General features: G+C 46.4%; 1 protein-coding gene across 1 annotated transcript in view; it reads left to right on the top strand.

The window, feature by feature from the left end:
- POLA1 (DNA polymerase alpha 1, catalytic subunit) overlaps positions 1-27,939 on the top strand; it is a 1,729,782-nt gene that overhangs the window by 258,021 nt on the left and 1,443,822 nt on the right. The window contains exon 17 of the mRNA XM_069204808.1: positions 7,618-7,679. Within this exon, the coding sequence (XP_069060909.1) occupies positions 7,618-7,679 (62 nt within the window). The remainder of the gene's footprint in view (positions 1-7,617; positions 7,680-27,939) is intronic.

Below are 27,939 nucleotides of genomic sequence, written 5' to 3'. Positions count from 1 at the left end.
GGAGCAATGGCTGCAGGAAATATGAAGCTAGTGAGGTTAGGTATTCTATTGGTAGCCCATCTGAGCCAGGAGTCTGCCTGTTCTGTCAGTAAGCGGTTCTGAGGAGTGGACATCAAGAAGTTAAACATTTGTGTTTTTGACGAAAGAGGAGGGGGGAGAGTAAAGAGACTGATAATATTCATAGAAGGCTTCATTAATTTCCACTTAGGAGTTAATTATTGTCCTGGAAGACAGACAAATCGCTCCTATAGGTGAAGGCTCTGTTGGCTGGCGCACCAGCCAGGACAGCAGCCGACCTGATTTATCTCCCTCTGCATATTGACGCATCATAAAATGTCTATAATCGTGTTTGCACAATCTATCATCTGCCTCTTTGTGACTAGTCCTCAACTCCTTCAATTCTACCAGAGTCTTCTCTCCTTTGGCCACTGCCACCTCTGTCTCCCGTAGTTTAATCTCTAGTTCCTTGACCTCCCTAAGCAATAACCTCCTTACCCCCACTGATGCTGCCAGACAGTGGCCTCTCACCACCACCCTGTGGGCATCCCATTCGGTAGCTCAAAATGGTGTGGTGTTGTGTTATTCAAGGAGAAGTAATTGGTCAAGCATTGGGCGAGTTCGGTGTGAAGGGGGGGGGGGGGGGAGTCTGCAAGTACCTCCGTCTGGAGGCGCCATGTGGGGATATGTTTGTGCGGACGGCCCCAGTCTAATATCAAACGTAGCGGACTGTGATCTGATATGGTACGAGCCAGGTAGTCTGAGGCGTATATCCTATGAGTAACAGCTGATGATGTAAGGAGCGTATCTATTCTCATATGTAGGAGATGTACGGGAGAGTAAAAGGAGTATTCACGTTGTTTCGGATGGCCTGATCTCCAAGCGTCTCTTAAGCCATTACTTGTTGCCCATGTTGTAAATTCTCGCAAAATGCAATTACTCGGGGCGGTTGGAAGCGGGGGAAATGACTGATCCATGTGGATGTCTAAGACCCGACCCACCCCCTTGGTATATCTTTTCCATGCCTTATCAAATATTCAAATATCCCATTTTAAGAATAGGAGCTATTATACATCCCTGTCTTGCTCCGCACCTCAAGGATATTTGGGATGTTCTCTCACCACTTGTGCCGTATCGTACTGTCAGATCAGAGTGTAAACGTTTTATTATAATTATAAATCAACGCCCAGGGTCTCCATTATGTCCCAGAGCTTCTCCCTGTTTACCAGGTCGATCGTACTAGAGAGGTTGATAAAAGCCATATGAATGGCTCCTTTTTTGCGAACCAATATTTACCACTTATAAAGTGCAGATTCACAGTTTGGTCTACAGTACTTAGGCCTGGTCTGAAGCCAAATTGCATTGGAGAGAAGATCCTTTTATCTGCCACCCAGTCCCCTGAACGTGACAAAATCATATGGCCTAAAATATTTGTAGTTGAATCAATAAGAAAAATTGGCCGTTAGCAAGATGGAATTTTCTTGTCACCTTTTTTATAAATTGGGACATTTATAGCCAATTTCCAGGAAGATGTAGTATTGCATTCAACTACACAATGCAGGACATTTTTAATTAAAGGCCCCCAAAGCTGCAAATTTGATTTAAATAGGTTGGCGGGGTCCCCATTGGGCCTTGGTGCTTTCCCTGAAACAGATTGATTCATGTAAATCAATAGGGATATTCGAAGTCTGTGGAGCTGGTTCTAAATAGGGTTGACTAGTACCTATTTAGAAATGTTCTACTTCTGACTGTAAAATCCCTGAATGACGTAACAACTCATCCTCTGGGATCAGCCATTCAATTGATTTAGTGCCCTGAACCGAGAAATAGGGGTGATAATCACCCTCCAAAATGTGGAAGTTTCCCTCATTGAGGTAGCTGCTATTAGGTCTTCCCAGGCCTTTTCTCTTATTTCAGATTTCCTCGCTTTCAAATACCTTATGTTGGTGTCTTGCTTTTTGCACTACTCCACGAATATGGGGAATTGTCTTAAGGGTTTAAAAAAAAACAAAAAACATTTTATGTGCAGCTGTACAACGGCATTAAACCAACAATGTACTGGAACTCCTAATTGTGGCCTATTAATAACTAATGCTGTGGAAATGGAGCCACATAATCGCTCAAATTCCCAAACTACAGATTCATGATTGGGTGGTTGTGATAGGCAAAATAGTTTTCTGTAATATTTTTTTGATCAAACTTCAGATGATCCACCTTCTCCCATTTTAGTCTCATACATGCATTTTTGTCAAAGTAATACAGGATTATGGTGGCTGACGCAGTGTGGGTGATCTTAAAATCTTGAGTTAAGTGGAAAGCATCTGAACTAATAAGTACAAAATCTATTATATTCCTTGAAGAATTCCCTGTAAAAGTAGGGACTTTATAATTATCTTGAGATCACCTCAGAGGAGAATAGGAGGCCATATTTGCTTACAAAAGTGTTCGACATCCCCCACCTCTGTGCATTCAATATGTATTTCATTTTCCTGACCCTCATTTGGGAACCTGCACAAATTTGGGCCCACCATGTGGCACATTGATGTATTAAACCCCCCCCCACCAATAACATGATTGTCTCCATATTTTGATGCCATGAATAAGTATCAAGGAAATCTGTTACATCCTCAAAAGCTTTGTTTGCACAAATATATTGAATATTATCATACAAGTTTATTAATAAAATGTCTCAAGCGTGGTCAAGGTAATCACGAAATACGGTGAGGACCATTTTAGTGTTGCCTTTATGGATAATAATTTGAGGGAAACAAAAATAGCAAAGCCCACCCTCTGGCCCTTTCCACAGATGACGGAAGTGCAGGTTGATGTAACGCTAAATGCCTATCTAAATAACAGTTCAATAGACCAAATCTTCTGGAGACAAAAATATCAAACAGAGCCACTCAATGTAACCAATCCGGATTATTTCATTTAGACTGAGCACCTGCTGTGTTCCAACTGATCAGAGATAAAGATCTCGATCTTGCTGAGCCATTAGTCTTTTCTATGATTGTAGAAGGAGAAGAGCTGGGGAAACAACCTTCACAGGGAGAACGTAATAAACCCACTGCACCCTGTGACAGTAGTGCTTCTACTTTTAATGCACCCTCCTGTCGCAATGATTTATCATCCTTCAAAAGTCATTAATTTAGAGCCAGAGAACTCAGTGCTTCAAAACGGTTTGATATAGGGACGTTTGAATGGATCTGTGAAGGTAATGGATTGATCATAGGGGGTTGTCACAATTCTAAAGCAGATGGGTTCTAAAAATAACCTAGTGGGTGGACTTAAATTCCCCTTTGGATCCTTACTCAACATTTCAGGTTTGTTAGCAGGGATCTCACTAAACATGGGTCTCTAAAGTTAATCACTATGCCGTCTCCTGCAGATGATTTGTTTGTTAGGCCAACCCTCCTCACTCTTCATGCATTAAGAATCGTACCATTCAAGTCAACATAAAAACCCAATTTTACCTGCAACCAGAGGGCTTACTTTCTTACTGATGCCATTGTCTTCCTTATCGTTCAGGGCTTATGGTGGCACATTTTCCAAAAGCAAAACACACTGGGCCCTTTCGGGGAGGGGGGGATTGCAATGCCTCTTCCGAGCTGTCTGCAGTGGGACATAAGAAATGTAACCTTTGGGAATGCTCCAGATTTAACTCCCTGGGGTGCAAATCTTCTAATTTTGGGGGGTTTCTTTCAGAACCGTAGCATCCCTTATGTTAGACCTGTGCAAACCACTTACTGGATTTCCTTTGTCCATCGTACTAGAAGTTTGTTTAGATGGTATAGTGGCCCTGTTCGCTTTTTGCAACAATATTTTAACCACATGAGCGTGTAGCTTGTCCATCTTTTCCAAACTTGATCACCTTATCCTCTAGGGATATACAGAAGGATTTTAAGACTGAGTCAAGTTTATGGGTAAAGTCACTCAAAACATCTTTCCCCTTAGCACAGTCCCTTAGCAGCATTTCATCAACCAGCCACCTGCTCCGCCCATTCTCCTCTAGCTAAGTATTTTTGCTATTTTTTTTCCACTGTTACCTACACCCTTCTCCCCCCCACCACTCCTTTTTCTTCTTAGATTGTGAGGGGGAGGGCGGGGTGAAGTTGACTTGAGCAGTATCTCTTATTGCGTTCTCAAACAAGCTTGTTACCTGAATACCTGACTTTTGTTCTTCTTGGATGGCAATTGATTCCAAAGAGCATGGTGGAGTAAGTACATGCGTGCCAAAATTAATTGTCACAAGTGGCTCCAGTGGCAGTCTGTGTCATTTTATGCATTACCTCAATCTTTTCCTCTACCTGCTCCAGTTCAAACTCTATAGCTCCCATTACTGAGGAAAGATAACTTGAGATTGAAGACTGAACAGGCAAATGAGTACCATCATATTTATTTGTGCGCCAGTCTTCCTTTTTCCCATGGTTGCTCAGAGCCTCACATGTACCTTACCTTCAACTTGGAATATGGGCTTGTACGATAGGCAAGAGGTCCTTGGGGTTGAGGGGTTGGGGGGAGGACCCTCCTGATCTCTTACAGCCGATGATGGGCAAAGATGGGCCCGGTCTTGGACCAGGCACATGCCTGGGCGCATCCTGCTCTGTGGGACTCCAGCATTGTTTTTAAGCTCCAGGCAAGGCGCGATGGCGCTTCCCACCACATCCTGAGTTCCAGGGCAGTCTGGGGCTTGTGGTCCACCCCCAAAGCTCCTCTCCTGTGTGTTCACACACGTACGTAATATGACAATTCCAGTAAGTGGACTGGCGCTACAAGTTACGGTGCACTGCTAGTGCACAATCAGAACAAATAAACATAGTACAGTGTGCATAATATAGGTGCCTTAATCATTTGATCATAGTTACAAAGATAGAATCCATTCGAAGCAATATTTCAGATTTCTCGGTGTATGGCATTGAATGCAAACATGATTAAGACAAATAAGTCAACGTTTTGACCTCTAGAAGTTATTTGAATGGGGACTTCCCCTGGAAGCAACTTGACCTTGGAGGGGGGTCATACATCAATACACTAGCTTAAAGGCATTAAAGGTACTAGGGATATGTTTAGATCCACAAATGACCCGTCATCTAGGCAGCGACTTAAGAGAACCATACATTCGGCATTGTACATGCATCAAGGGACTCCCTGTGCGGTTCGGTGCTACACCCCGATCTGCGCGGGGCCACTCTTTGCTGACAACCAAATTTTACATTCCTTCACATTTACAGAACATTGTAAAATTTTGCATTTTGCTTCCTAATTTTTATGCACTTTATTAATCAGTTAATGTTACATTTTTTTAAGCAGTCGTGGAACCCCAGGAGGGTTCTGGACCACAAGTTAAGAACCGCTGTTTCAGCCTGGTTTATTGCTATTCTCTTGTTTGGTCATTAAGGCCCCATATAGAAAAAGGAAATTCCCTGAGAAGGTGCTATTCTTAGATAATTCTGGCCCTTTCTACTGTATGCATCCCATATGTGCACGATCACGTTCCTTGTGGACTTCTCCAACCATTCTTGATTTGCAACTACTACTCCCCCCTCCCCTGCTAAAAAGAAGCACCCTAGTTCTCCCCTGTGCCTTCCCAAGAACAATTTTTTCCGGGAATAAAACCCATCCAAAGGTGAGTCACTTTATTTGCTCCTACGCAACGTTCCCTCCATTTGTATGCATGTATGAATATACTAAAACAGTGTTCTGAGAGCAATATAAATAATTGTAATTGTTAGATTTTGCCAATGTGTGCAATTCCAAAAGAAAAATATGCAATCATTAATGCAACCTGAGCTTAATACATTTCCTTAAAGCACCCACCAGAACTGTAAAGGATTGTTGTTGCTGAACCATGCATACCATTTTGAACTTCTTATACATATAAGTGCTGACAATTCTCTTTCCTCCAACATTACTGTAGCACTGTAAACTGGCAGCTAAAGGGTTTGTGCTGCAGGTGGATGAGCCTAGTTATCTTGTGGACATAAAAAAGCAGACTTGTTGTCCTTGATCGCAAACAGTAAGTCCTGTACAATAGGACTAACACACCCCTTCTCAAACTGAGAGGTCAGCACTCCGCTTCAGCCTTGGCTCATCAGCCTGCTGGGCTTGTCCTTTCAGTGCAGTTGAGGACTCCCCGTAGCTGCTACTCTCCTTCGGACTCACGTAGGCCACACTGATCTCATGGTTTTTGCCTCTTCACAATCTTGCTGTTGCTGTGGCGGACCTGCGTCCCACGATTTCTCTCATTTAGTCTCACACTGTGAGTTCTCTGTAAACCAGGCCAGTCTCCATGCGCTCATAGTATTGTTTCCTGTTTTTCGTCTTTTAAGTGAGATCCTGGCGTAAATTAGACTTACTGTGAGGGAGGGAAGGAGAACTCTACTTACTCATTCCAACCTAAGCTACGCCCTTGCTTTTTTAATTTTTGCAAAGATCAGTGCACTTTTTTTTTACCGCTATTGTCTCTCTAATCTTTTCCAAACTACACTTTTTTCAGCATTCTATTTTTTCTTCTGCGATGAGCCCTTTAAAAAAATATATTTTAGGCCGTAAGCACTGTTTCAAAGTCTGATCTAAACCTCCCGCTAGTGATGGCTTGACCTGGACACTGTACCTTGCACTCTGTCTTGGTACTGGTTACTGTTTCCATTATTTTATGGTTTACCAGAAATTAGCAGAGTTTGGAATCATTTTTAGGGTTGAGCCGGCGTTGCATGTGCTTGCGAATGCGTTTTGCTTGCGAGACGCTTTAGGAGTTAGAAAAGGGCTGGGAGCCCCGTTCATGTCACGTCAGTTGTCTTTCATTAGTTCGTAGGCTTGCCTGTTAAAATCTGCTTGCTTTCATTAGTGGAAGGCACACGTATGTCATGCCTTTTTCGGTGGTTAGCCCTCCTTGAGCGCAGCGACCAAGTACTGAAAACATTCGAGGCTTGCTGTTTCCCGTCAGATTTGTGGAGTACTTTTTATCTTTTGTTCGCAGCGCGATCTTGCATGGCAGAAGTCGAGCGCTTTGCATAACATCGACCCTGTTACATAGTTAATTGCACTTTTGCTGGTTACGTAGAAAATTGCACTTTTGCCGATAGGTTTCATTACGAGTGAACTTAATGAATTTCCCATTTAAAAATATTTTGTCAGCGTATCTTAATTTCCTAGTGACAAAATCTTGCAAGCATCGTAACAGAATTAGTCACTAAGAATTTAAGATACTCTGACAAAATATTTTTAAATGGGAAATACAATTTGGAAAAAAAAGGCCTAAACAAAACTAACATTCACCTACTTCTTCTGTAGGTAAGGGGGCACTTTTACCAGACACATTAGCTGATGAGGACCAAGAACAGGCAGGTGCAGAGACCTTTATTTTCTTTTCTTTAGAATGGATGATCACCACCATGAAGATGCACTGAACTCTGTGCGGGCAAAGTAAACCAATGAGCAATATGATTCACCAGCCGTGTATTTGCTGCAGTGAATTAATTTCTTACACCAGTAGAGGTTTTCTGGATATATTATATGCTGGAAAATTCGTTGATCAAACGTTTTGGTTAGTGTTGAGTAAGCAACCTGCAAAGTTATTTTCATGCATAAATTCCTAAAAATAACTTTATTCTTTTACAGTTGTCTGCAAGCCAAGTGACTGTATATTCCCCTATGACTACAAGGAAGCTATCAAACAAAAGGTATTTGAATGTTTGTAAACATTTCTAGGTTATGTGGCTGTTAGGGAAATTTGAAGATAAAAGTGCTTCTGTACAGTTCCAGAATATCTTTGTATAAAAAAGAACACCAGGGTTTTGTATAAATGATTCTAGCAAAAGTTTAAGTGAAAGGCATAATAAGTTGCTTCTTTATTGCTAGAGTCATTGAAAAAGTATTTCTTATTCAGAACGGCAAAAGCACTTTTTATTTACTAAGGAATAGGCTAGCATGAAGGTTAAATAATATGCACCATGTTGTTAGCACTGTAGATGTGTAATGATTGTATTTTTGTGTACAATGTGTCACTTTGTGGCTATGATAAAATCTCTTAGAAGTATTTGGTTCATTACCCAGATACCATATTGCATTTGTTCAAGTGGCTGGAAAAACGTAATCCACGTTTTCAACCTCTCTTTTTAGGTCAAGCATAGCAGCGTGCAAGCGCTGTTATTCCAACGTGTTTGTATGTATCTGGGCTTTTAACAAAGCCCACTGCACGCCCATCACTATCACTCATTTGTGGGCTTGCCTTTCAAAAATCCTTTGTTTTAGTTGGTAAATGCTTTACATTTGTTCCTTCTTGGGGCAGTTGTGTTACCGCCGTGGCCATCTACCCTGTTATATGGATAATTGCACTTTTGCCGATAAGTTTGACTGCGAGCAAACTTCTTTTTCCTTTTGTGTGTCTGTTTTGCACTCACGCTCATGGCAGCAGTAATGCTTTAAATCGGCTTGCTTATGTCAACTGTTCTACTTTTTACTTTGTGTTTGTGTGGCAAGAAAAGCCCAGTTAGGAATTTACAACGCTAATAGCTCTAACTCAAGCAAACGCAAGACCCGGTGCATTGCAAATGCTTGTTCATTATGGTAGACAATACTTGTTGGGACTCAGAATTTGTAGTAATGAATTTGCTCATTCTTTCACAACTAGTTAGTATTTTCTTGTACCAGTAAACAAGACAGAAAACGAGTACCCAAAAAGGCTATCACTTTAACCGTTTTGGAATTCCTGTGGGCAGATGACCCTCTGTAAGCAATTTCTTCCACTTGTATGTGCTTTGCCAACCACCACTCCTTCTCTGAGTGATTCATTTTCTTGGATTACAGTTTTTCTTACTTTGTCTTGCCTTTTTTGAAAATATTTGTTTTCAATTCAATAGTGTTAAAATTGCTTCCCAAGGCTACTCATGGCTTATTCATGAGTACTTCAATCATTCAACTTTGTCTACTTTTTTTTTTTTTTTTTTTTTACTTCTTGGGGCGTCAAGGATGTCATCACAGAATACCGACTTCGAGCCCTGCGACTCCTGTCACCATGTGGTGTTGGATCCGCACCTCGTCTGCCTGTGGTGTTTGGAGCACGACCACGACCCAAAGTTGTGCTCCAACAGCTGGGCAATTAACCAGAAGGCTTTGAGGGAGCAGTCCCTAAAGCTTCTCATGGCCTGTCCGGCTCAGCTTCGCTCCCGGTCTTGGTCGAGAGAAAGGTCTTGAGACTGCTCGCGGAGCCACCACCACTCGTGGTTGTCCCATTTGAAATCATTAGGATAAGCACAGAAAGTTGAAGAAGCACAGGCATTCTTAGACTTCACCCTGTCGGTCGGACGATGCAATGTGGAAGAAGGAGCGTCCTTGCTCCAGGTATCTGTCTTCGGAGCCTACTTTTGGGTGGATCTGTGCCTCACCAAGTTTCTGTGAGCCGGAGCCACCCCTGCCCAACTCGGGGAATTTTACGAGACCAGGCGCCTCATCTATGGACACCCTGGCCCTGCTGGAGAGCATTCAGGCCAGGTAAGAGGCCCTTTTGGTTTCACACTGGCAGATTTCTCCTCAGCTCCGAGAGGCACCCAGGGATCCGGTGTCGGTTGTACCACAGCAACCTTTCCCAAAAACTGTTCTGGTGTTGATGGTCTGGACGCTGCCCAGGTTGGCGGGCGACTCCTATCCTATATTCATTGCAGACTCAGACACCGAGCCAGAGTGGCATCACTCAACGCTGATTCAGACTTTGTGGGGGTGTTGGTCTCTTAGTTGGATCATGACCCTTTTTCTTATGGGTACGAGTTTGGTGAGAGTTTGGAGGTGTTGCAGGACCCTTTGAATACGAGCTAGAAGTCCTATGCACTGGGCTCAGGAACTGGGTGAAGCAAGTGGTTTGGATACCTCCCATGACGCTGGTATGCTTTCTCCGCCTACAGTGGCTATGGAGGAGGGGGGTTCTTACTCCATGGTGGCGTGGAGAGCAGCTGAGCGCTTGGGTCTCGAGGTGACTTCGGTGGCTGTCAGAACTAACCTCCTGAATGAGGTGCTTCAGCTTGGGCTTCCACATCCAAACCCCTTTTACCCTCTAACAAAGCATTCACTGATGGCCTGCTGGGGACCTAGTCCAAACCTACCCCACCCCTGAGAGCTTGGTTGTTCAAGCCATTTCATAGTGCATTCCATTCCGCTCCCCTAGATAGGGAATCCAGAAGGCTGGATCACCTTCAGAAGGAGTTGTTTTCTTCCTCCCGCCTGGCATTGTGGTCCATGAACACCCCATGCCGCTTGGGCTGTTACACCAATACTTTATAGGACATGGTCACACAAGTGCTGCCATAAGTCCAGGAGGAGGCCTGGGCCATTCTCTCCCAAGATGTTGACAGGAGAGAAATAGCTAAGTTCACAATCAGATGTGGGCTGGATAGGACCTACTCTCTAGGCAAATCGGTTGCTTAGCCGGTGGCCTTGATACCTGGTTAAGGACAGCTAACTTTTCAGGGGATGTCCAATCCACTCAGATGGACATGCTCTTTCATGGTACCCGTCTCTTTGGACACAAAGCAGTCTCTGTGCTTGAGCATCCTCGGGCTGTGGCCCAATCCCTTATCCTCACTGCTGCCACTTGCCTCCCTCAGTCTGCTTTTCACCCATTTTGTGGCTACAGTAGAGGCGCTCAGCCGCATTCGTTCCCTGCTAGCCACCATACCGTGCCTGCTGCTCAGCCCCTGCGTGGCAGTGGACGTGGGATCCAGTGTTTGCGTGGATCAGAGAGCCAGTGGTCTAGCCAGTCCACCGCCCCCCAGCCTCCAAATCTTCCTAGTCTGATGCTTCCCCATCAGGTACCAGTCGGCGGCAAGATTCGCCATCACCTAACATGCTGGAACACCATCAGACAGGTGGGTTTTGCAAATAGTACAAAAGGGCTACTCACTGTAGGAGGCTGGCCTGGTTTGTAGTTGGTACCTTGGGTACTTAAACCTTACACCAGGTCCAGTTATCCCTTATTAGTGAAATGCAGTAGTGCTCTAGCAGCTTAGGCTGAATTAGGAGACATGCAAAGCTCATGCAATACCACTTATAGTTACACAGTACTTATACACAAGTAAAGACAATACTCCATGTTACCAAAAATAAAGGTAGTTCATTTGGGTGACACAAGGCCAAAAATATCTTGGAGGCAATACTCCTTCTGGAGATAAGTATTATGCACAATATATACACTAGACAATAAGGTAAGTAATTCGACATAGGATAGTGCAAACAATAGGAAATGCTCTAGAATGCAAAGGGAGAAAATTGGTCTAGGGGCAACACAAACCATATACTAAGAAAGTGGAATGCGAATCACGAATTACCCCCCCCCCCCAGACAAATGTAGTGTGTAGAGAATTGCTGGGAGAGTAAGAATACAGTAAAGGTAAGTAATTACCCAACCCCAGAGCCCAGAACAGCAGGAGTACATTTCTACAAGTTTCCTTAGGACACACTACAAGTCGTGATTAGAGTTATTGCAAGAACCAAGCAAGACTGCAAACAACAAATGGTGGATTTCTTAACCTGAAGACCTGCAAAAGAAGGAGACCAAGTCGAGAAGTCGAAAGAAGTTCCAGGAAGGGCAGGAGCCCCTGCCAACCCAGAAGAGGGTGCAAAAGAAAAGTCCCCGGTTGGACGAAGACTTCAGAAATGCACCCAAGGAAGATGCCAGCGGGTTCCTGTGTGATGCTCCACGAAGAGAAGTTGGATGCAGGCGAGTTTTGGCGCTGAATTCCTCCAACAAGCCTTGGTTTCGGCAAAGTCACGTTTTGCGTCAAAGTGGCTCTATCTAGACCCAGTAGGGACCTGGGGGCCTCACTCTGTGTGAGGAGGAAGAGGCTGCTCTCAGTTCTTTAGAGAGCCCTCAGAACACCAGATAGCACCCACGGGAGTCCCAGGACACGGGGACATAGGAGGTGCAAAATGTGGTTGGTGCAGCACTACAAAGAAAGGTCCCACGCCACCGGAGAACAACTCAGCGAGTTGAGCGTCGCAGGATAGAGTGCTGGGGACCTGGGCCAGGCTGTGCACGAAGGAGTTTTGAAAATAGTGCACAGAGGCCTCAGGAGGTGAAGAAGAGACGGTGCAAAGAGCTACTGTAGTTCTCGGGGAAGGCAAGGTCTTATCGCCTCCAAACTGGGACAGCAGGACCTCAGGACAGTCTGTGTCGATGGGGTCCACCCTCTCTGTTCCAAGGAGCACGCTTGTCACCAGGACAGGAGTCCAAGAGAACCGGTCTTCGACTTAGAAGGTGCCTGCTTTAGCAGGGAAGTGACTCAGTCACTCCACAGGAGATTTCTTCGGTCCTTCTGGTGCAGGGTGAAGACAGGGAGTCCCCAGAGCGTGCACACCGTGGAAACTGTTGCAGTTGCAGGCTGGAGCTGAAGTTGCAGAGGAAAAGTATTCCTTCTGGATACTTTGTTGCTGTTACAGCAGTTCCTGGAGCAGTCTGCGGTCGATCCCAGTCAGAGGATGAAGTAGTAGTTGCAGAGGATTCCTGTTGGAAACTTGCAAGAAGAATGTGAAGAGAAACCCACAGGAGACCCTAAGTAGACTTGAGAGGGGGATTGGTTACCTTATCAGGTATGGACCTATCAGGAGGGGTCTGTGACATCACCTGCTGGCACTGGCCACTCAGAGGTCTCCAGAGTGACCCCACACCTTGGAAAACAAGATGGCTGAAGTCTGGGACACACTGGAGGAGCTCTGGGCACCACCCCTGGGGTGGTGATGGACAGGGTAGTGGCCACTCCCCTTTCCTTTGTCCAGTTTCACGCCAGAGCAGGGACTGGGTGGTCCCTGAACCGGTGTAGACTGGCTTATGCAAGGAGGGCACCATCTATGCCCTTCAAACCATTTCCAGAGGCTGGGGGAGGCTTCCCCTCCCTAGCCTGTTTCACCTATTTCCAAAAGGACAGGGTGTAACACCCTCCTCCCAAAGGAAATGCTTTGTTCGATCTTCCTCGGACTGAGCTGCTCAGACCCCACCGGGGCAGAACCCTGTCTGTGAAGTGGCAGCAGCTGTAGCTGCATTGCAAGCCTTGGAGAGCTGGTTTGGCAGTACTGGGGGTCCATAGTGGAGCCCCCAGGATGCGTGGAATTGGCTCCACAATACCAAATTTGGAATGGAAGGGGGGGGGCAATTCCATGATCTTAGACACCTTACATGGCCATATTCGGGGTTACCATTGTGAAGCTACATATAGGTATTGACCCTATATGTAGTGCACATGTGTAATGGTGTCCCCACACTCACAGAGCCCCCAGAATTGGCCCTGAACTGTGTGGGTGCCTTTGCTAGTGCAAGGGTGCCCACACACTAAGTAACTTGGCACCTAACCTTCACCAAGTGAGGGTTAGACATATAGGTGACTTATAAGTTACTTATGTGCAGTGAAAATGGCTGTGAAATAACGTGGACGTTATTTCACTCAGGCTGCACTGGCAGGCCTGTGTAAGAATTGTCAGAGCTCCCTATGGGTGGCAAAAGAAATGCTGCAGCCCATAGGGATCTTCTGGAACCCCAATACCCTGGGTACCTCAGTACCATATACTAGGGAATTATAAGGGTGTACCAGTATGCCAGTGTGAATTGGTAAATTTAGTCACTAGCCTGTTAGTGACAAATTTGGAAAGCAGAGAGAGCATAACCACTGAGGTTCTGGTTAGCAGAGCCTCAGTGTGACAGTTAGGCATCACACAGGGAACACATACAGGGCACATACCTATGAGCACTGGGCCCCTGCCTGGCAGGGTCCCAGTGACGCAGACTAAAACAACATATATACAGTGAAATATGGGGGTAACATGCCATGCAAGATGGTACTTTCCTACACTCCCTCCCCTTTAAGACTACTCCTCCAACCATGCTACCATCCTTTGATCGGATGACTGAGGATCACTGGCCTATTCTGAGCGAGGAGGTTACAGCTTTCTTAGTCAAGGGAGCCATAGAGCGGGTCCCTGTGCCGGATGTAGGTTGTGATTTTTTCCCCCCTACTTTCTGGTGCCCAAAAAGGAAAAGGGCCTCCTCCCTATCATAGACCTTCGGTCCCTTAATTTCTTCCTCAGGAAGGAGAAGTTCAAAATGCTCTCTCTGGCTCAGGTCCTGTCTGCCTTGGACCCAGGAGACTAGATGGTAGTATTGGACTTGCAAGACCCATATTTCCATATTCCTGTCCTGCCTGCCCACAGACGTTACTTGTGGTTTGTGGAAGGTCACGAGTATTTTCAATTTACAGTGCTCCCCTTTGGCCTTACCAGTGCCCCTCGGGTGTTCACAAAAGTGATGGCGGTGGTTGAAGCTCATCCACACAGGTTAGGGGTTTCCATCTCCCCCTATCTCGACGACTGGCTGTTGAAGGTGGGCTCGCCCCAGGCTGTCTCCTCCCACCTTCACACTATGGGTGGACCTCCTGCATTCGCTGGGGTTCACTACATTTGTGCTGAAGTCACACCGACTCCCTCTCAGTTGCTCCCTTTCATTGGAGCTGTTCTGAACACAGTGCAGTTTTGGGTCTGTCATACCAAGCGTCGAGTCCAGGAAAATTCAGACTGATAGCGATGTTTCAGCCTCTATCCTGGATTTTGGTGAGAATGACTGAGGCTGCTGGGCCACATGGCCTCCTGCATCCTGCTAGTGACACATGCCAGATGGCATATGCATGCTCTATAGTGGGAACTGAAGTTCCAGTGGGTGCCGTGGTCCAGATCTGAGAGGGGACTGGGGAAGATCTACAGGGGTGGCTTTCAACCATGATTGGGTCAGAGGCAGATCCCTCTCCAACCAGATCTCACCATAGTGACAGATGTGCCACTCCTGGGATGGGGCAGCCACATGGGAAAGGCAGAGCTCAGGAGTGTCTGGTCTCTGGCGGAGTCCAAGCTCCATATCAATCGTTTGGAGCTCTGGACAATCAGACTGGCATTGAAAGCATTCCTTCTATCTCTCAAAGGGAAAGTTGGGCAGGTGTGTTCATGACCACCACCATGTGTTACTGCAACAAGCAGGACGGGGTGGCGGGAATCCTTTGCCAAGAGGCTCTGAGCCTCTGGATGTGGCTGGAACATCAGAGCATATCCCTGGTGGTTCAGCATCTAGCAGACTCTCTGAATGCCAAAGCAGACAAACTCAAGCATCCATGCCTGGTCGATGACGAATGGCATCTCTATCCGGAGGTAGCATGTAGGAGGCTGGCCTGGCTTGTAGTGGGTACCAATGGTACTTACACCTTGTGCCAGGTCCAGTTATCCCTTATTAGTAGATTAGAGGTGTTCTAGCAGCTTAGGCTGATGGAGGTAGCTATAGCAGAGCAGCTTAGGCTGAACTAGGAGACATGGAAAGCTCCTACTATACCACTTAGATCACTTAGCACTATATCATACAGGTGCTTTATTTTAGTGACAATATGCCAAAAGTATCTGAGAGGATATACTCCCTTAGGAGGTAAGTAATATACACAAAAACCAAAATCAGGTAAGTAAAGCACTTAGAATAGTAGTGCAAACACTGTAGAACACAATAGAATGCAATAGGGGAAAATAGGCCTATGGGCAACACAAACCATATACTCCAAAAGTGGAATGCGAACCACGAATGGACCCCAGGCCTCGTGTAGAGGGTCGCTGGGAGTGTAAGAAAAGACTAAATGTGTCCAGGATACCCCACCCCAAGACCCTGAAAAGTAGGAGTAAAGTTACCCTACTACCCCAGAAAAATAGTAAAGTCGAGATAGGGGATTCTGCAAAGACAACAACTGACTGCAAAACACTGAAGACAGATTCCTGGACCTGAGGACCTACAAAGGAAGGGGACCAAGTCCAAGAATCACGCAAGTGTCCAGGGGGGCAGGAGCCCACTAAACCCCAGATGAAGGTGCAAAAGGGCTGCCTCCGGGTGGAAGAAGCCAAAGATTCTGCAACAGCGAAAAGGGCTAGGAACTTCTCCTTTGGATGGAAGATGTCCCACGGCGTACTGAAGGTTGCAGAAGTGTTTTCAGGCAGAAATACTGCAAACAAGCCTTGCTAGCTGCAAGAGTTATGGTTGAGGATTTTGTTTGCTTCCAGGGCCCAGGAAGGACCAGGAGGTCGCCCCTTGGAGGAGGAGACAGAGGAGGCGCTCAGCAACCCGGAGAGCCCACGTAGAAGCAGGCAGCACTCGCAGAAGCACCTGAACCGGCACTTAGAAGATCTGAGGACGACGGTCGACTCAGAGCAACAAAGAAGGGTCCCATGATGTCGGAGTCCAACTCAGCGAGTTGGGCAATGCAGGATGGAGTGCTGGGGACCTGGGCTAGGCTGTGCACAAAGGAAGTCTTGCAAAAGTGCACAGAAGCCCGAGCAGCTTCAGTTCTCGCAGTACACAGGATTACTGTCTGGCTTGGGGAGGCAAGGACTTACCTCCACCAAATTTGGACAGAAGGGCCACTGGACTGTCGGGGACACTTGGACCCAGCTCCTGTGTCCAGGGACCACGCTCGTCAGGATGAGAGGGGACCCAGAGGACCGGTGATGCAGAAGTTTGGTGCCTGCGTTGGCAGGGGGAAGATTCCGTCGACCCACAGGAGATTGCTTCTGGGCTTCCAGTGCAGGGTGATGGCAGACAGCCCTCCGAGCATGCACCACCAGGAAACAGTCGAGAAAGACAGCAGGATGAGGTGCTACAATGTTGCTGGTAGTCTTCTTGCTACTTTGCTGCGGTTTTGCAGGCATCCTGGAGCAGTCAGCGGTCGATCCTTGGCAGAAGTCGAAAAGGGAAGTGCAGAGGAACTCTGGTGAGCTCTTGCATTCGTTATCTGGTGAGATGCCCACAGGAGAGACCCTAAATTGCCCACAGAGGAGGATTGGCTACAGAGAGAGGTAAGCACCTATCAGGAGGGGTCTCTGACGTCACCTGCTGGCACTGGCCACTCAGAGGTGTCCATTGTGCCCTCACACTTCTGCATCCAAAATGGCAGAGGTCTGGGACACACTGGAGGAGCTCTGGGCACCTCCCCTGGGAGGTGCTGGTCAGGGGAGGGGTCACTCCCCTTTCCTTTGTCCAGTTTCATGCCAGAGCAGGGCTGGGGGGATCCCTGAACCAGTGTAGACTGGCTTATGCATGGAGGGCACCATCTGTGCCCTTCAAAGCATTTCCAGAGCCCAGGAGAGGCTACTCCTCCCAGGCCCTTCACACCTATTTCCAAAGGGAGATGGTGTAACACCCTCTCTCAGAGGAAATCCTTTGTTCTGCCTTCCTGGGACCAGGCTGCCCAGGCCCCAGGGGGGCAGGAACCTGTCTGAGGGGTTGGCAGCAGCGGTAGCTGCAGAGGAGACCCCGGAAAGTTAGTTTGGCAGTACCCAGGCTCTATGCTGGAGACCCAGGGATGTATGGAATTGTCCCCCCAATACCAAAATGGTATTGGGATGACAATTCCATGATCCTAGACATGTTACTTGGCCATGTTGGGAGTTACCATGGTGACGCTACATATAGGTATTGACCTATATGTAGTGCACACGTGTAATGGTGTCCCCGCACTCACAAAGTCCGGGGAATTTGCCCTGAACAATGTGGGGGTACCTTGGCTAGTGCCAAGGTGCCCACACACTAAGTAACTTTGCACCTAACCCTCACTAAGTGTGGGTTAGACATATAGGTGACTTATAAGTTACTTAAGTACAGTGTAAAATGGCTGTGAAATAACGTGGACTTTACTTCACTCAGGCTGCAGTGGCAGTCCTGTGTAAGAACTGTCTGAGCTCCCTATGGGTGGCAAAAGAAATGCTGCAGCCCATAGGGATCTCCTGGAACCCCAATACCCTGGGTACCTTGGTACCATATACTAGGGAATTATAAGGATGTTCCAGTGTGCCAATCAGAATTGGTCAAATTAGTCACTAGCCTGCAGTGACAATTTATAAAAGCAGAGAGAGCATAAAAACTGAGGTTCTGGTTAGCAGAGCCTCAGTGATACAGTTAGGCACCACACAGGGAACACATACAGGGCATACTTTATGAGCACTGGGGTCCTGGCTAGCAGGATCCCAGTCACACCTAGGCAAAACAAACATACATACAGTAAAAATGGGGATAACATGCCAGGAAAGATGGCACTTTCCTACATAGCACAAGGTTTCTCTTGGCAGTGGGGAGAGCCTTGGTTAGATCTGTTCGCCTCCACTGAGAACACCCAGTGTCAGCTGTTTTGGGCGTTGGAGTTTCCAAAGCAGCACTCGCTTGTCAAAATTTTTAGTCTTGAGTGGAACTCGGGCCTCCTGTACTCCTTTCCACCAATACCACTTCTGCCCAGAGTTCTCAAGAAGATCAAGAACAGGGCCTAACTCATTCTTGTGGCTCAGTACTGGGCACGGAAAGTATGGTAGCTCCGGAGGAAGGCCATTGATTCTCTGATCAGACTGCCCCTTCAAGAGTATCTTCTGTCACAGCAGCAGGAGACGGTTCTCCACCCGAACCTGTCCAGTCTCTACCTTCTTGCATGGAGATTGAGCGGTGGCAGTTGACAGCTTTTGACCTTCCGTCCAAAGTCTGCAATGTTATCTTGGCAGCCAGACGTCCCTCCACCAAAACGGTATACGCATGTGGATAGAACACATTTGTGGCATGGTGTACAGACAAGTCTGACTCCCTCTCCGCTCCTATTTCTGAGGTTCTTTTGTCCTTTCTCTGGCCCAGCAGGGCTCTGTTCTGGACACCCTCAAGGGTTATTTGTTTGCTATCTCAGTTTTCCTCCGATTGCCTGATCAGCCATCTTTGTTTAAATCTCCCATTGTTGGAAGATTTCTTAAGGGTCTTACCCATCTCTTTCCTCCTTCCCTGTTCATAATGCCCAATGGGATTTGAACTTTGTTCTTACCTTTCTGATATGTGCTCTCTTTGAGCCACTTCACAGCTGCTCAGTTTGATTGCTAAATCTGGAAACAGTCTTCCTTGTCACTATTACCTCCGCACGCAGAGTGAGTGAGCTACAGGTGCTTTCTTTGAAGACACCTTTCATCTCTGTCCATCCTAACAAGGTGATGCTTTGTACCAGGTCTTCCTTTCTACCTAAGATGGTCACGCCCTTTCATGGAGACCAATCCATCACTTTGCCTATTTTTTTTACACACCTCCACATCCTTCTAAGGAAGAGGAGAGACTCCACTGTCTGGACCCAAAAAGAGCGTTGGCCTTTTATCTTTATCATACCATAGATTTGTGGGTGGATGATCAACTCTTTGTGGGTTATGTGGGTGCAAAGGGAGGTCGGGTTGTGCAGAAGAGAACCATCTTTAGATGGGTTGCTCTCTGCATTAAAATGTGTTACGCGTTGGCTAAAAAGCACCCCTGGGAGGGTCTGCATGCTCATTCTACTATAACAGCTGCAACCCCTGCGTTAGCACACAGAGTTCCAGTCCTGGACATCTGCCAGGCAGCAACGTGGGCTTCCTTGAACACGTTTACCAAATACTACTGCCTGGACAGTCAGGCCCCATGGATGGGTACTTTGCCCGTTTGGTCCTAGCATGATCTTGGTTCGCAGACCCTCCTCAGGGGATGGTACTGCTTGGGTATCTATTCTAAGGGGATGGAATCTACAACTAAATGTCTCTATCAGATGAACAAATTACTTACCTTCAGTAACAAATTATCTGGTAGAGACCTATTCTAGTTGCAGATTCCTTACCGACCCACCCATTCTCCCCCCTCTGCGAACTGATTTATAGGGACATGGACTTCCCTTTCAGGACCTTTGTTCTGGCACACCAGGCTCAGTGTTCTTCTTGGCTCTGCGCTTCTAATGTGGAAAGTCGTGAAAAGAAACTGATGTCAGTGTGCCGGGGTTGATGCCTATATACGACCCGTAATGTCCTATCTGGCGACAACGATGGGCACGGAGTCAACTAACGCCACCTAATAGTGTGCTGGGGTACAGCTTAAAGAACAATTTCTGGATTGAGGCTAACACCTGGGGGGGGACTCTAAGGTAAGGAATCTGCAACTAGAGTGTCTCTTCCAGGTAATTTGTTACTGAAGGTAAGTAATGTGTTTGTTAACCTTCCCTGCCATTCAGTGTATTTTAGGGCCTCTTGTAGGAGGCTGGCTCTGTGTATGGTGTACACCTGTAGGCGAGGCACCCTGTACTGAGTCCAGGCAACACTTTGGTTATCTAAGAGCCACCTACACAATACCTGAGCTCTCATAAGGGTATCTGTGGAGAGCAGCTAAGGATTATCCAGGAGGGTGTAAAGGAGTTGCAAATGCCACACAGGTCAGTCACACAGGAAAGAAACACACCTGTGTTAGAAAAATGTTATATTTATTGTAACACACACTCTTAAGCTAACTTTAATATATCTTCTAACTGGCGAAATGGTCATTCAAAAATACACTTAGTGACAGGTAAAAGGCATAAAATAACATGGGCCCCAAACCATATGCAAAAAAAAAAGAATGGAACACAAAAATCACTCCTAACTCGCATTATCACCCAAGGACCCTTAGGACTGTGGAAGTACTAAAATACCAAAGGTAAGTAGGTAGGATTACCCAGTCGCCCGTGTGCAATGTTGTAATGCTGGGTCAGTGTCTATAAGATAACATGGGGAAGTTGCGGTTGGAGTTTTCACGTTTTAGGACCCTTTCCAGATGACCCCGAAGAAATCCTTTGGGACAAGGGAAGATGGATAGTGCCCCCACTCGTTGATACCGAGAACAGGGGAGTACCTACACCAGAGAGCCAGGAGCATAGGGATGAAATTGCGTCAGAACCTCCTGTTGAAGTCAGAGGGGACCTCGGTTGTCCAGCTTCCAATGTGACCCATGGACCCAGGTCAATGGAACCGAGGCGTGGATTCCTGAACAAGAGCCCCTAAGGGAAGAGTGGAAAGAATCCAGACCACCCAGAGGTGCCCAGGCAATGCAGGAGGGAAATGCCCATCCTTTTTGGAGTTGCTTTCCTGTTGGACCGTGAACGAAGAAGTGCAGCTGTGGAGTCCAGGTGATGCAGGATGATCAGGAGTCGTCGTTCACAAGCTTTCCCCCGCCGATCATCGAATTGCAGAGGGTCAATAGTCGGTGGGACCACCAACAAGCCTTGGCAAATGCAAGGGAATGTTGCAGAGTTTGCAAGATTTGTGGGAACCAGCAAGGTCCAGGTGATACATCCTTGGCAGGTAGGTCAGGGGTAGACCTTGGCACGCAAGAGAGGCAGCAGGAATTGATACAGCCCCCCGCAGGACCCTCTGGCAGCACGCAGGGTGTCATAGGAAGGCCTCAACAGCACAGCAATCAGTGATGCCAATGTCTTGGGTGTTGGAAGTCATTCTTGGAGCTGGTGAGTGCTGGAAGCCGGGGCTTCTTGGAGCTAGAAGGTCTGTGGACTGACGAGCCAACAAGCCTTGGAAATTACAGGCATACGTGGTGCGCAGGGGTTCCAGCCAAGCAGCTCCAGTGAGGGACCACAGACCTCCCCCTTGCAAGGAAGATAGGTCAGACTTCTTGAGAGCCACAGAATCACCACCTGTGTTGTAGCGCCGTGAACTGTCTGTGGGACAGCAGGATCCACTAGTCTGTCGTTGATGTGCCCTCAGATGCAGGGGAGTGATTTCCTCACTCCAAGGGAGATTCTTTCTTTCCTAAGTGCAGGCAGAGTCCCTGTGACTCTGGAGGATGCACGGCCACGGGGTTGCAGAACTGTTTGTTGAACTCGGAAACAAAGTTGCAGTAGGAGCCCTTCTACTGGCTGCAGTCTTGCTCTTGGTTCCAGCGAAGAAAAGCAGTGGTTTTGGTGTCCAGGTTACAGAAGCATCTTGCAGAGATCTCTTGCAGACAAATCTAGGGTCCCACCCTGAGGGGAACACTTAGGTAACCCAGGAAGTGGGTTGAAAACTAACTGCAGTGATTCACCTATTGGGGGGTGGGGGTGATTCAATAACCAGTCAGACACTCCCAGGGGCTTCTGCACATCTTATTTCCAAGATGGCAGAGTCAAGTGGCCACTTGGCAGAGCTCTGTGCACCTCTCTAGGGGAGGAGCTGGATGGGGGGGGTGGTCTCTCCCCTGTTCTTTGTATGGTTTCTTGCCAGTGTTGGAACTGGGGGTTCCTGCACTGGTGCAAACCAGTTTATGCAAGGAGGGCTTCTAATGTACCCTTCAAAGCAATCTGGTGGCGCTCAGAGGCACCCCCACCCCAGCCTACAGACACCTATTTCTAAAGGGGGAGGTGGTCACACCTCCATCTTACAGGAAATCTTTGTTCTGCTTTTCTCCTGCTCAAGTTAAGCTCAGCAGCAGGTGGGCAGAACAGTTCCTGGGGTCGGCAGGAGCGCAGGCTGGTAGGCAGATCCTGCAAGGCTCTGCAGACAGACTTAGGAGGATCCTCTAGGGAAACCCCGGAGTACATGGTATCATTTAGCTAGCACTGGAATCTGTGTAGTTGCATGATTCCAGCATGTTTGATACCAAACATTTCTATGTTCGGTGAAGCCATTATGTAGTTTGACAACACGTGTTGGCCAGTGTCCACTACATACTTTAAGATGGCTTCCCTGCACTTACAAAGCCCAGGAAATGGAGTCTGGAGTTTCCCGGGGCACCTCTGCTCATGCAGTGGTGCCTTCACACTTAGCACCATGCACCCTGCCCTTGGGCTGAAGGTCCTACCTTAGGGGTGACTTACAGGGTCAGAGTGCAGTGACCATGATATAAGGTAACCTTTATATCTGGAGTGAAAGATGCATGCACCATTTCACACAGGCTGCAATGGCAGGCCTGGAGTCACAGTTTGCATGGGTCCCCAGGGGAGGCACAATACATGCTGCAGCCCATGGGGGGCCCCTAGTGTACCAATGCCCTGGGTACCTAAGTACCGTGTACTTGCATGGGTGCACCAGTATGCCAATTCTGGGGTGTAAAAGGTACCGTACAACTAAATTTAGGGGGGAGAACAGGGACACTGGGGTTCAGGTTAGCAGGATCCCGGTGTACCATAGTTGAAATATTCTGACAACATGCAAAAAATGGGGGCAACTGTGCCAGAAAGATGCTACTTTCCTACACCTCTTGCCAGCATAATTTTGGTACATTGGTTATTGGTGGCAGCTTGTAGGGAAATTTGGTCCTGTCCTGTACAGAAGGGAGTACAAACTGGGTTTCTCCAGCAAGTTTAACATTAACCTCACTCACCCCTGAGTCATTAGTAGCACAGCAAAGCCTGTCATTAACAGTGATATTTTATGAAGCTCGGTAATATAGATGGACATCTGGTATTTCCAGTCCTGCTCATAGGACCTTGCTGATCTGCGATTGCAACTCAGTGAAGTTTTGCAGTGGAATACTCTGGGGGCTCTTTCAAAGACTAGATAACAGGTGTAGGAAAGAAAGAATTTTAACAAGTACTCCTCTGCCAATTATATAAATCACTACAAAGGCTCAATCCTCCCCGCTTCTTTTTTTTTTTTTTCTTTTTTAGTTTAACTAGCAGTAATATTATTGCCCCACAGGTATGTCTAGGTATTTAAAGTGGTATTCTGCTACACACAACTGTGTATGAATTGAAGATGATAGGTGTAAGCTTTTTCACTTGTACATACAGATTTACCCAGTTGATCCTAAACCGTGCTGCAGTAGATCTGGTGGATTTGGATAAGGCTCAGGAGAGACATGCCTGGATGTTGAATATTTAGTAGCATGTTGCCCAAGTATAAACGCACTATCTTCATATCCATTGCTCAATTGCAACCTCCCCAGCTGTACATCTCGCTATATCCATTCAGTAGTAGTTCCTTCACCACTTTAAAGAGTAAGGGAGTGACTCTCACCACCGGAAATGGATCCGAAACGATTCAGTTTACTGTAACTCAGGGTAAGTGAGCTATACACAAGGCCACTATATATTTGAGGAAGGGAGCAAAGGTTCATTTTTTTTAGGATGTGACGTATGAAGGACTAGTGCACAGTCGAACACTTTTCAGAAGTCAATTGATAAAGCAGCCAAGCCGTGCACTTTTTCTGCTCTTACCAGTCACATGCAGGCGTTGCAGGCAGTGATCACTGTAGAGCAGGGTATGTATTACCTTAGCTATCTTAGTGGTGAGCACCTTTGTGAGTAGTTTGACCTCCGCATTGGTTAAGAAAGATTGGGTGGTAAGAAGAACATTTGTCCAGCAGTTTATCTGATTTCTTACCACCGCAGCACCATGTAGACAGGCTTGAAAGAAGGTCATTTGCAGAGACTCTAGCTTTTAGATTTGAGACCAGCAGCAAAGCATATTTTTGTTTATTGGATGGGCACATTCTTGTGGAGGTCTGTTCCTTATAGTGGGACCTATAGTACTTACAAACGCTTTAACATTTTCTGTGATTTTTACCTCTCTATTAAGTACTGAGGGGGAACAATCCTGGTCCCCAACCTTGTTGGGCAGCCGATATTGCTGCTCCCTTATTTTGCCCTTTTTTTAATACATTCTTTTGAGGGGCTGCTCTGGCTACCCTTGCTGTGTAAAGTAGCTTTCGCTTTAGTTGTAGCGGTAGCTTGGCTGCCTCAGCTTGCCAAAATGCTGCATCAGTGTGTGAACCCTTCAGTTGTGCTTCTAACTCCTGGATCAGCCCTTTTTCTTGTTCAAGTCACCTGTTATGGCCAGTTTTCTGAAGGGCCTTGAATATGTTACCACCAAAGCCATTTGTTATGTCCTAGTGGGACCTTATTTTGGGTTTAACTTGATGTGTTCACCCTTTGAGCCCATGCTCAGTTGCCCCCTCCGGCTTCTCACAGTAGAGACAATCTTCAGTCTGGATGGTCGGTGAGCAGCAGGTGCTTTCTTTTATTCCTACGTAAACCAACTTCTTCCTGGACAAACTGATCTTTTGCACCTGTGCCTCCTTTTCACTGGAGGTGGTGACACCTTTCCACATCGGACCGAGCATCACACTATCTACATTCTTTTCTCCGCCTTAATCCTCCAAGGAGGAGAAACTACACTGCTTGGACCCAAAACGACCGCAGATTCATCACTGACCATCCCTCATCCCCATTCTGTGAACTGAACTGTTTTTATCTAAAAATGGTCCCAAATCTAGAGTTCCACACACTGGTCAGGACCAATCTACAGTTTGGGGATGGGTCCTCACCTGAGGGTCTGGACAGCCTAGAAAGCAACTGACATCAATGCACTGAGCGATGCTTCTCTGTGGCTGGGGATGTCACTTCCGGAGCGGAAAGATGTCTGCAGAGCTGCATGACACCACCAACTGGCATCCTGGGGTACTGGTTGAAAGTTTCCAGTCTGATGTGTGGGGAATGTTTGGAACGTGAGATTAATCTGTAGTTGGAGTGCCCACCAGAAAGACCATTACCAATGTTGTTCAACAGGGTGGTCAATTCCTTGCCCACTTGCTGAAGGAAAGATTTGCTAAACCATACTGGTGGCCATCTGGACCCGTATTTGTAGTGGGCTTATTTGTTTAAGTGCTAGATATCTCTTTCACTAATAGTAGCTTCCAATGCCTCTTCACAACCTTGCATCAAACTATCATCTGACGTGTTTCCCCAGAATTGTGAATTTGGTCCTGTTCCTGATCTTTAGCATGCAGGCTAGGAAGAAGTTTTGAAAGATTTTTTTGTTTGTTTTTCTGTCTACTAGTTCCCACTTCCCAGTTGGTGAAGCTGCCTCATTAAAGGACTTTTTTGGTTGCCCATTTAAGTAAATTACCTGCACTAATTTGAGCAGCATCTGTTCTGTACTATTTCTCCTGAACGCAGATAGTTGATCCCAGAGCATCACTAATAGTTTGTGTGGTACATGAGTTTGACCACTTGTCTTCCTATTCCAGAGCTTCTATGCCTGGTATATTTTTGTGATTGACTGGTCCCTTACCACTTTGGCTGCTTGCCCCTGCACGGTCTCCTAAGATACATTTTAGCTCACTGCTGAGGGAGTATCCCCAACTTTGTTCTCCAGAAAGTAGCTTGTTATCCCTTCTGCTAACTCAATTTTATAAGTTGGATCCCTGAACAGCCCCATCTTCAAAATCGACAGGCCTCTATTGGTTCACTTTCCTGACCGTGACTATTTGAGGTCTATATTTGCCTGGCTATCCCAAGTATTTTTCTGCCTGCTCTCATGATGGCAGAACCCCTCTCTCGTTCTCAAGAGGTTGGTAGTGCACCCGTGGTGTATGGCTGCCTGTGGGCCACACACTCACAGAAACCCCAGTTTGGCAACTGGATTTCCCTCTTTTTACTCACTGCCAGCCTGTCTTACAGAATAGGGCTGCCCCTCCCACGTGTGCTTGCTACTTGACCTTCAAAGGTGGCTTTCCCTTTGAAGCTTGTTTTTGGGCCACCATCCTGTGTGGTTTTCTGCCAAGAGGAGTTAACCCCTCCTCCAGGGGAAGGCCTCTATTGTTACCTTTTTCACACGCCTCCCTAGGAGAGCAAAAGACTGACTTGTGGGCAACCTCAACAAATGGCCACTGGAAAACTGGACAACAGACTAGCAACTTTCTAAATGTTGCATTTGACAAGTTACATAAATTGCGACCTAAGCATCAAGTCAGGCTTAATGTGTTTGAAACCTTGAAGTATCTTCTTTGGTAGTGTCTTATCCAGGTGGCTGGTTGACAACTGTTCGGTATAAGTCAATAAGGACGCTCAATGAAGGACCACACGTCAATTATAAATACAATTTAGCTTTACTAGAATTGCAGGTAAATGTGGGCATTTAGCACATTAACAATAGTAGAATAAGAATAGCAATGAAAAGCATCTATTTATATATAAGTACACTACAAAGAGCATCTATGTGTATATATATATATATATATATATATATATATGTATATATATATATTTATATATATATATATAAGCAAAGAGTTCATTGACAGATATAAGTTTTGATTAACTTTATACCAAAATGCATCACACTACGACGTTCAGGAAGCAGAATATAAATGAGTTGAATACTTCAGATAAGCTTTGATTTACTGCACACCAAAATGCATGTTTCAATTACTGCAGCAGGCTCTCACTACAATGTTCAGGAGGCAAAATATAAACGAACTGAATACTTCAGATAAGCTTTGATTTGCTGCACACCAAAATGCATGTTTCAGTTACTGTAGCAGGTTCATACTACGAGGTTTAGAAAGCAAAATATAAACGAGCTGAATACTTCAGGTTATAAACACAGTGCAAGCATAAATAATCAGTCATAACAGAGCAGAGAAACAAAGGCCTTTCATCCCTGTGTGGAACTTAACTTGGTCCACAAAATGCTGGGAAGCCCTCTACCACCTGCTTGGACCTTTCTCCCCCTCAAGCATCACGGTCAGCACAACAGGGAGGCAGCGCTGGGCCATGGCAGCTTTCACATATCCATCAGAGAGCTTCAATTCCCTCACCCACCTTTCAGTGTTTAAGTAACTTGAAGCTTGGATTCTATTCCCTTCCAGTATTTTCTAGCTATGTTATCAGTACATGTCTCTTGGCTGCCTTGCCATTCCCTGGCCATTGTTTTCATTCCATCTTTTACTGTGGTCTTGTTCTCAAGGTTGAGACTGAATCTCCTTCAAAGCCTGTTTCTCACACATGCAGCTGCGAATAAGTTTATCTACGAAATGTCAAAAGAAAACAAGCTTGAAAGCGAACATCGTGAATTTCTTCCACGTTGCTCTGGCTTCGGCAGGCATCACGCTCATCTACACTGTTCAAGCTAATTAACCCTTTGCGTCATAATGTCTTCCGCACCTTTCCCTATACTGATCAGGTAGTCCCATTCAGTAGTTTGCCCAGCTGACTTGTCAGCGTGTAACCCTGTACTCATCAATGGGGCTCCCAGTCTTTTTCCTGTTTAAAAAAAAATAAAAAAGACCATTGTGGATTTTTACTGCTAGAACACGTTAAACACGTTTTAGTTTTCCAATATGCTGCACCCTGCCTTAGGAATCAGTGGGCCTGCTCTAGG

The sequence above is a fragment of the Pleurodeles waltl genome, chromosome 8 (assembly GCF_031143425.1).
Source record: "Pleurodeles waltl isolate 20211129_DDA chromosome 8, aPleWal1.hap1.20221129, whole genome shotgun sequence".
In the NCBI taxonomy this organism is placed as follows: domain Eukaryota; kingdom Metazoa; phylum Chordata; class Amphibia; order Caudata; family Salamandridae; genus Pleurodeles; species Pleurodeles waltl.
This window is presented reverse-complemented; position numbering and strand designations above follow the sequence as displayed.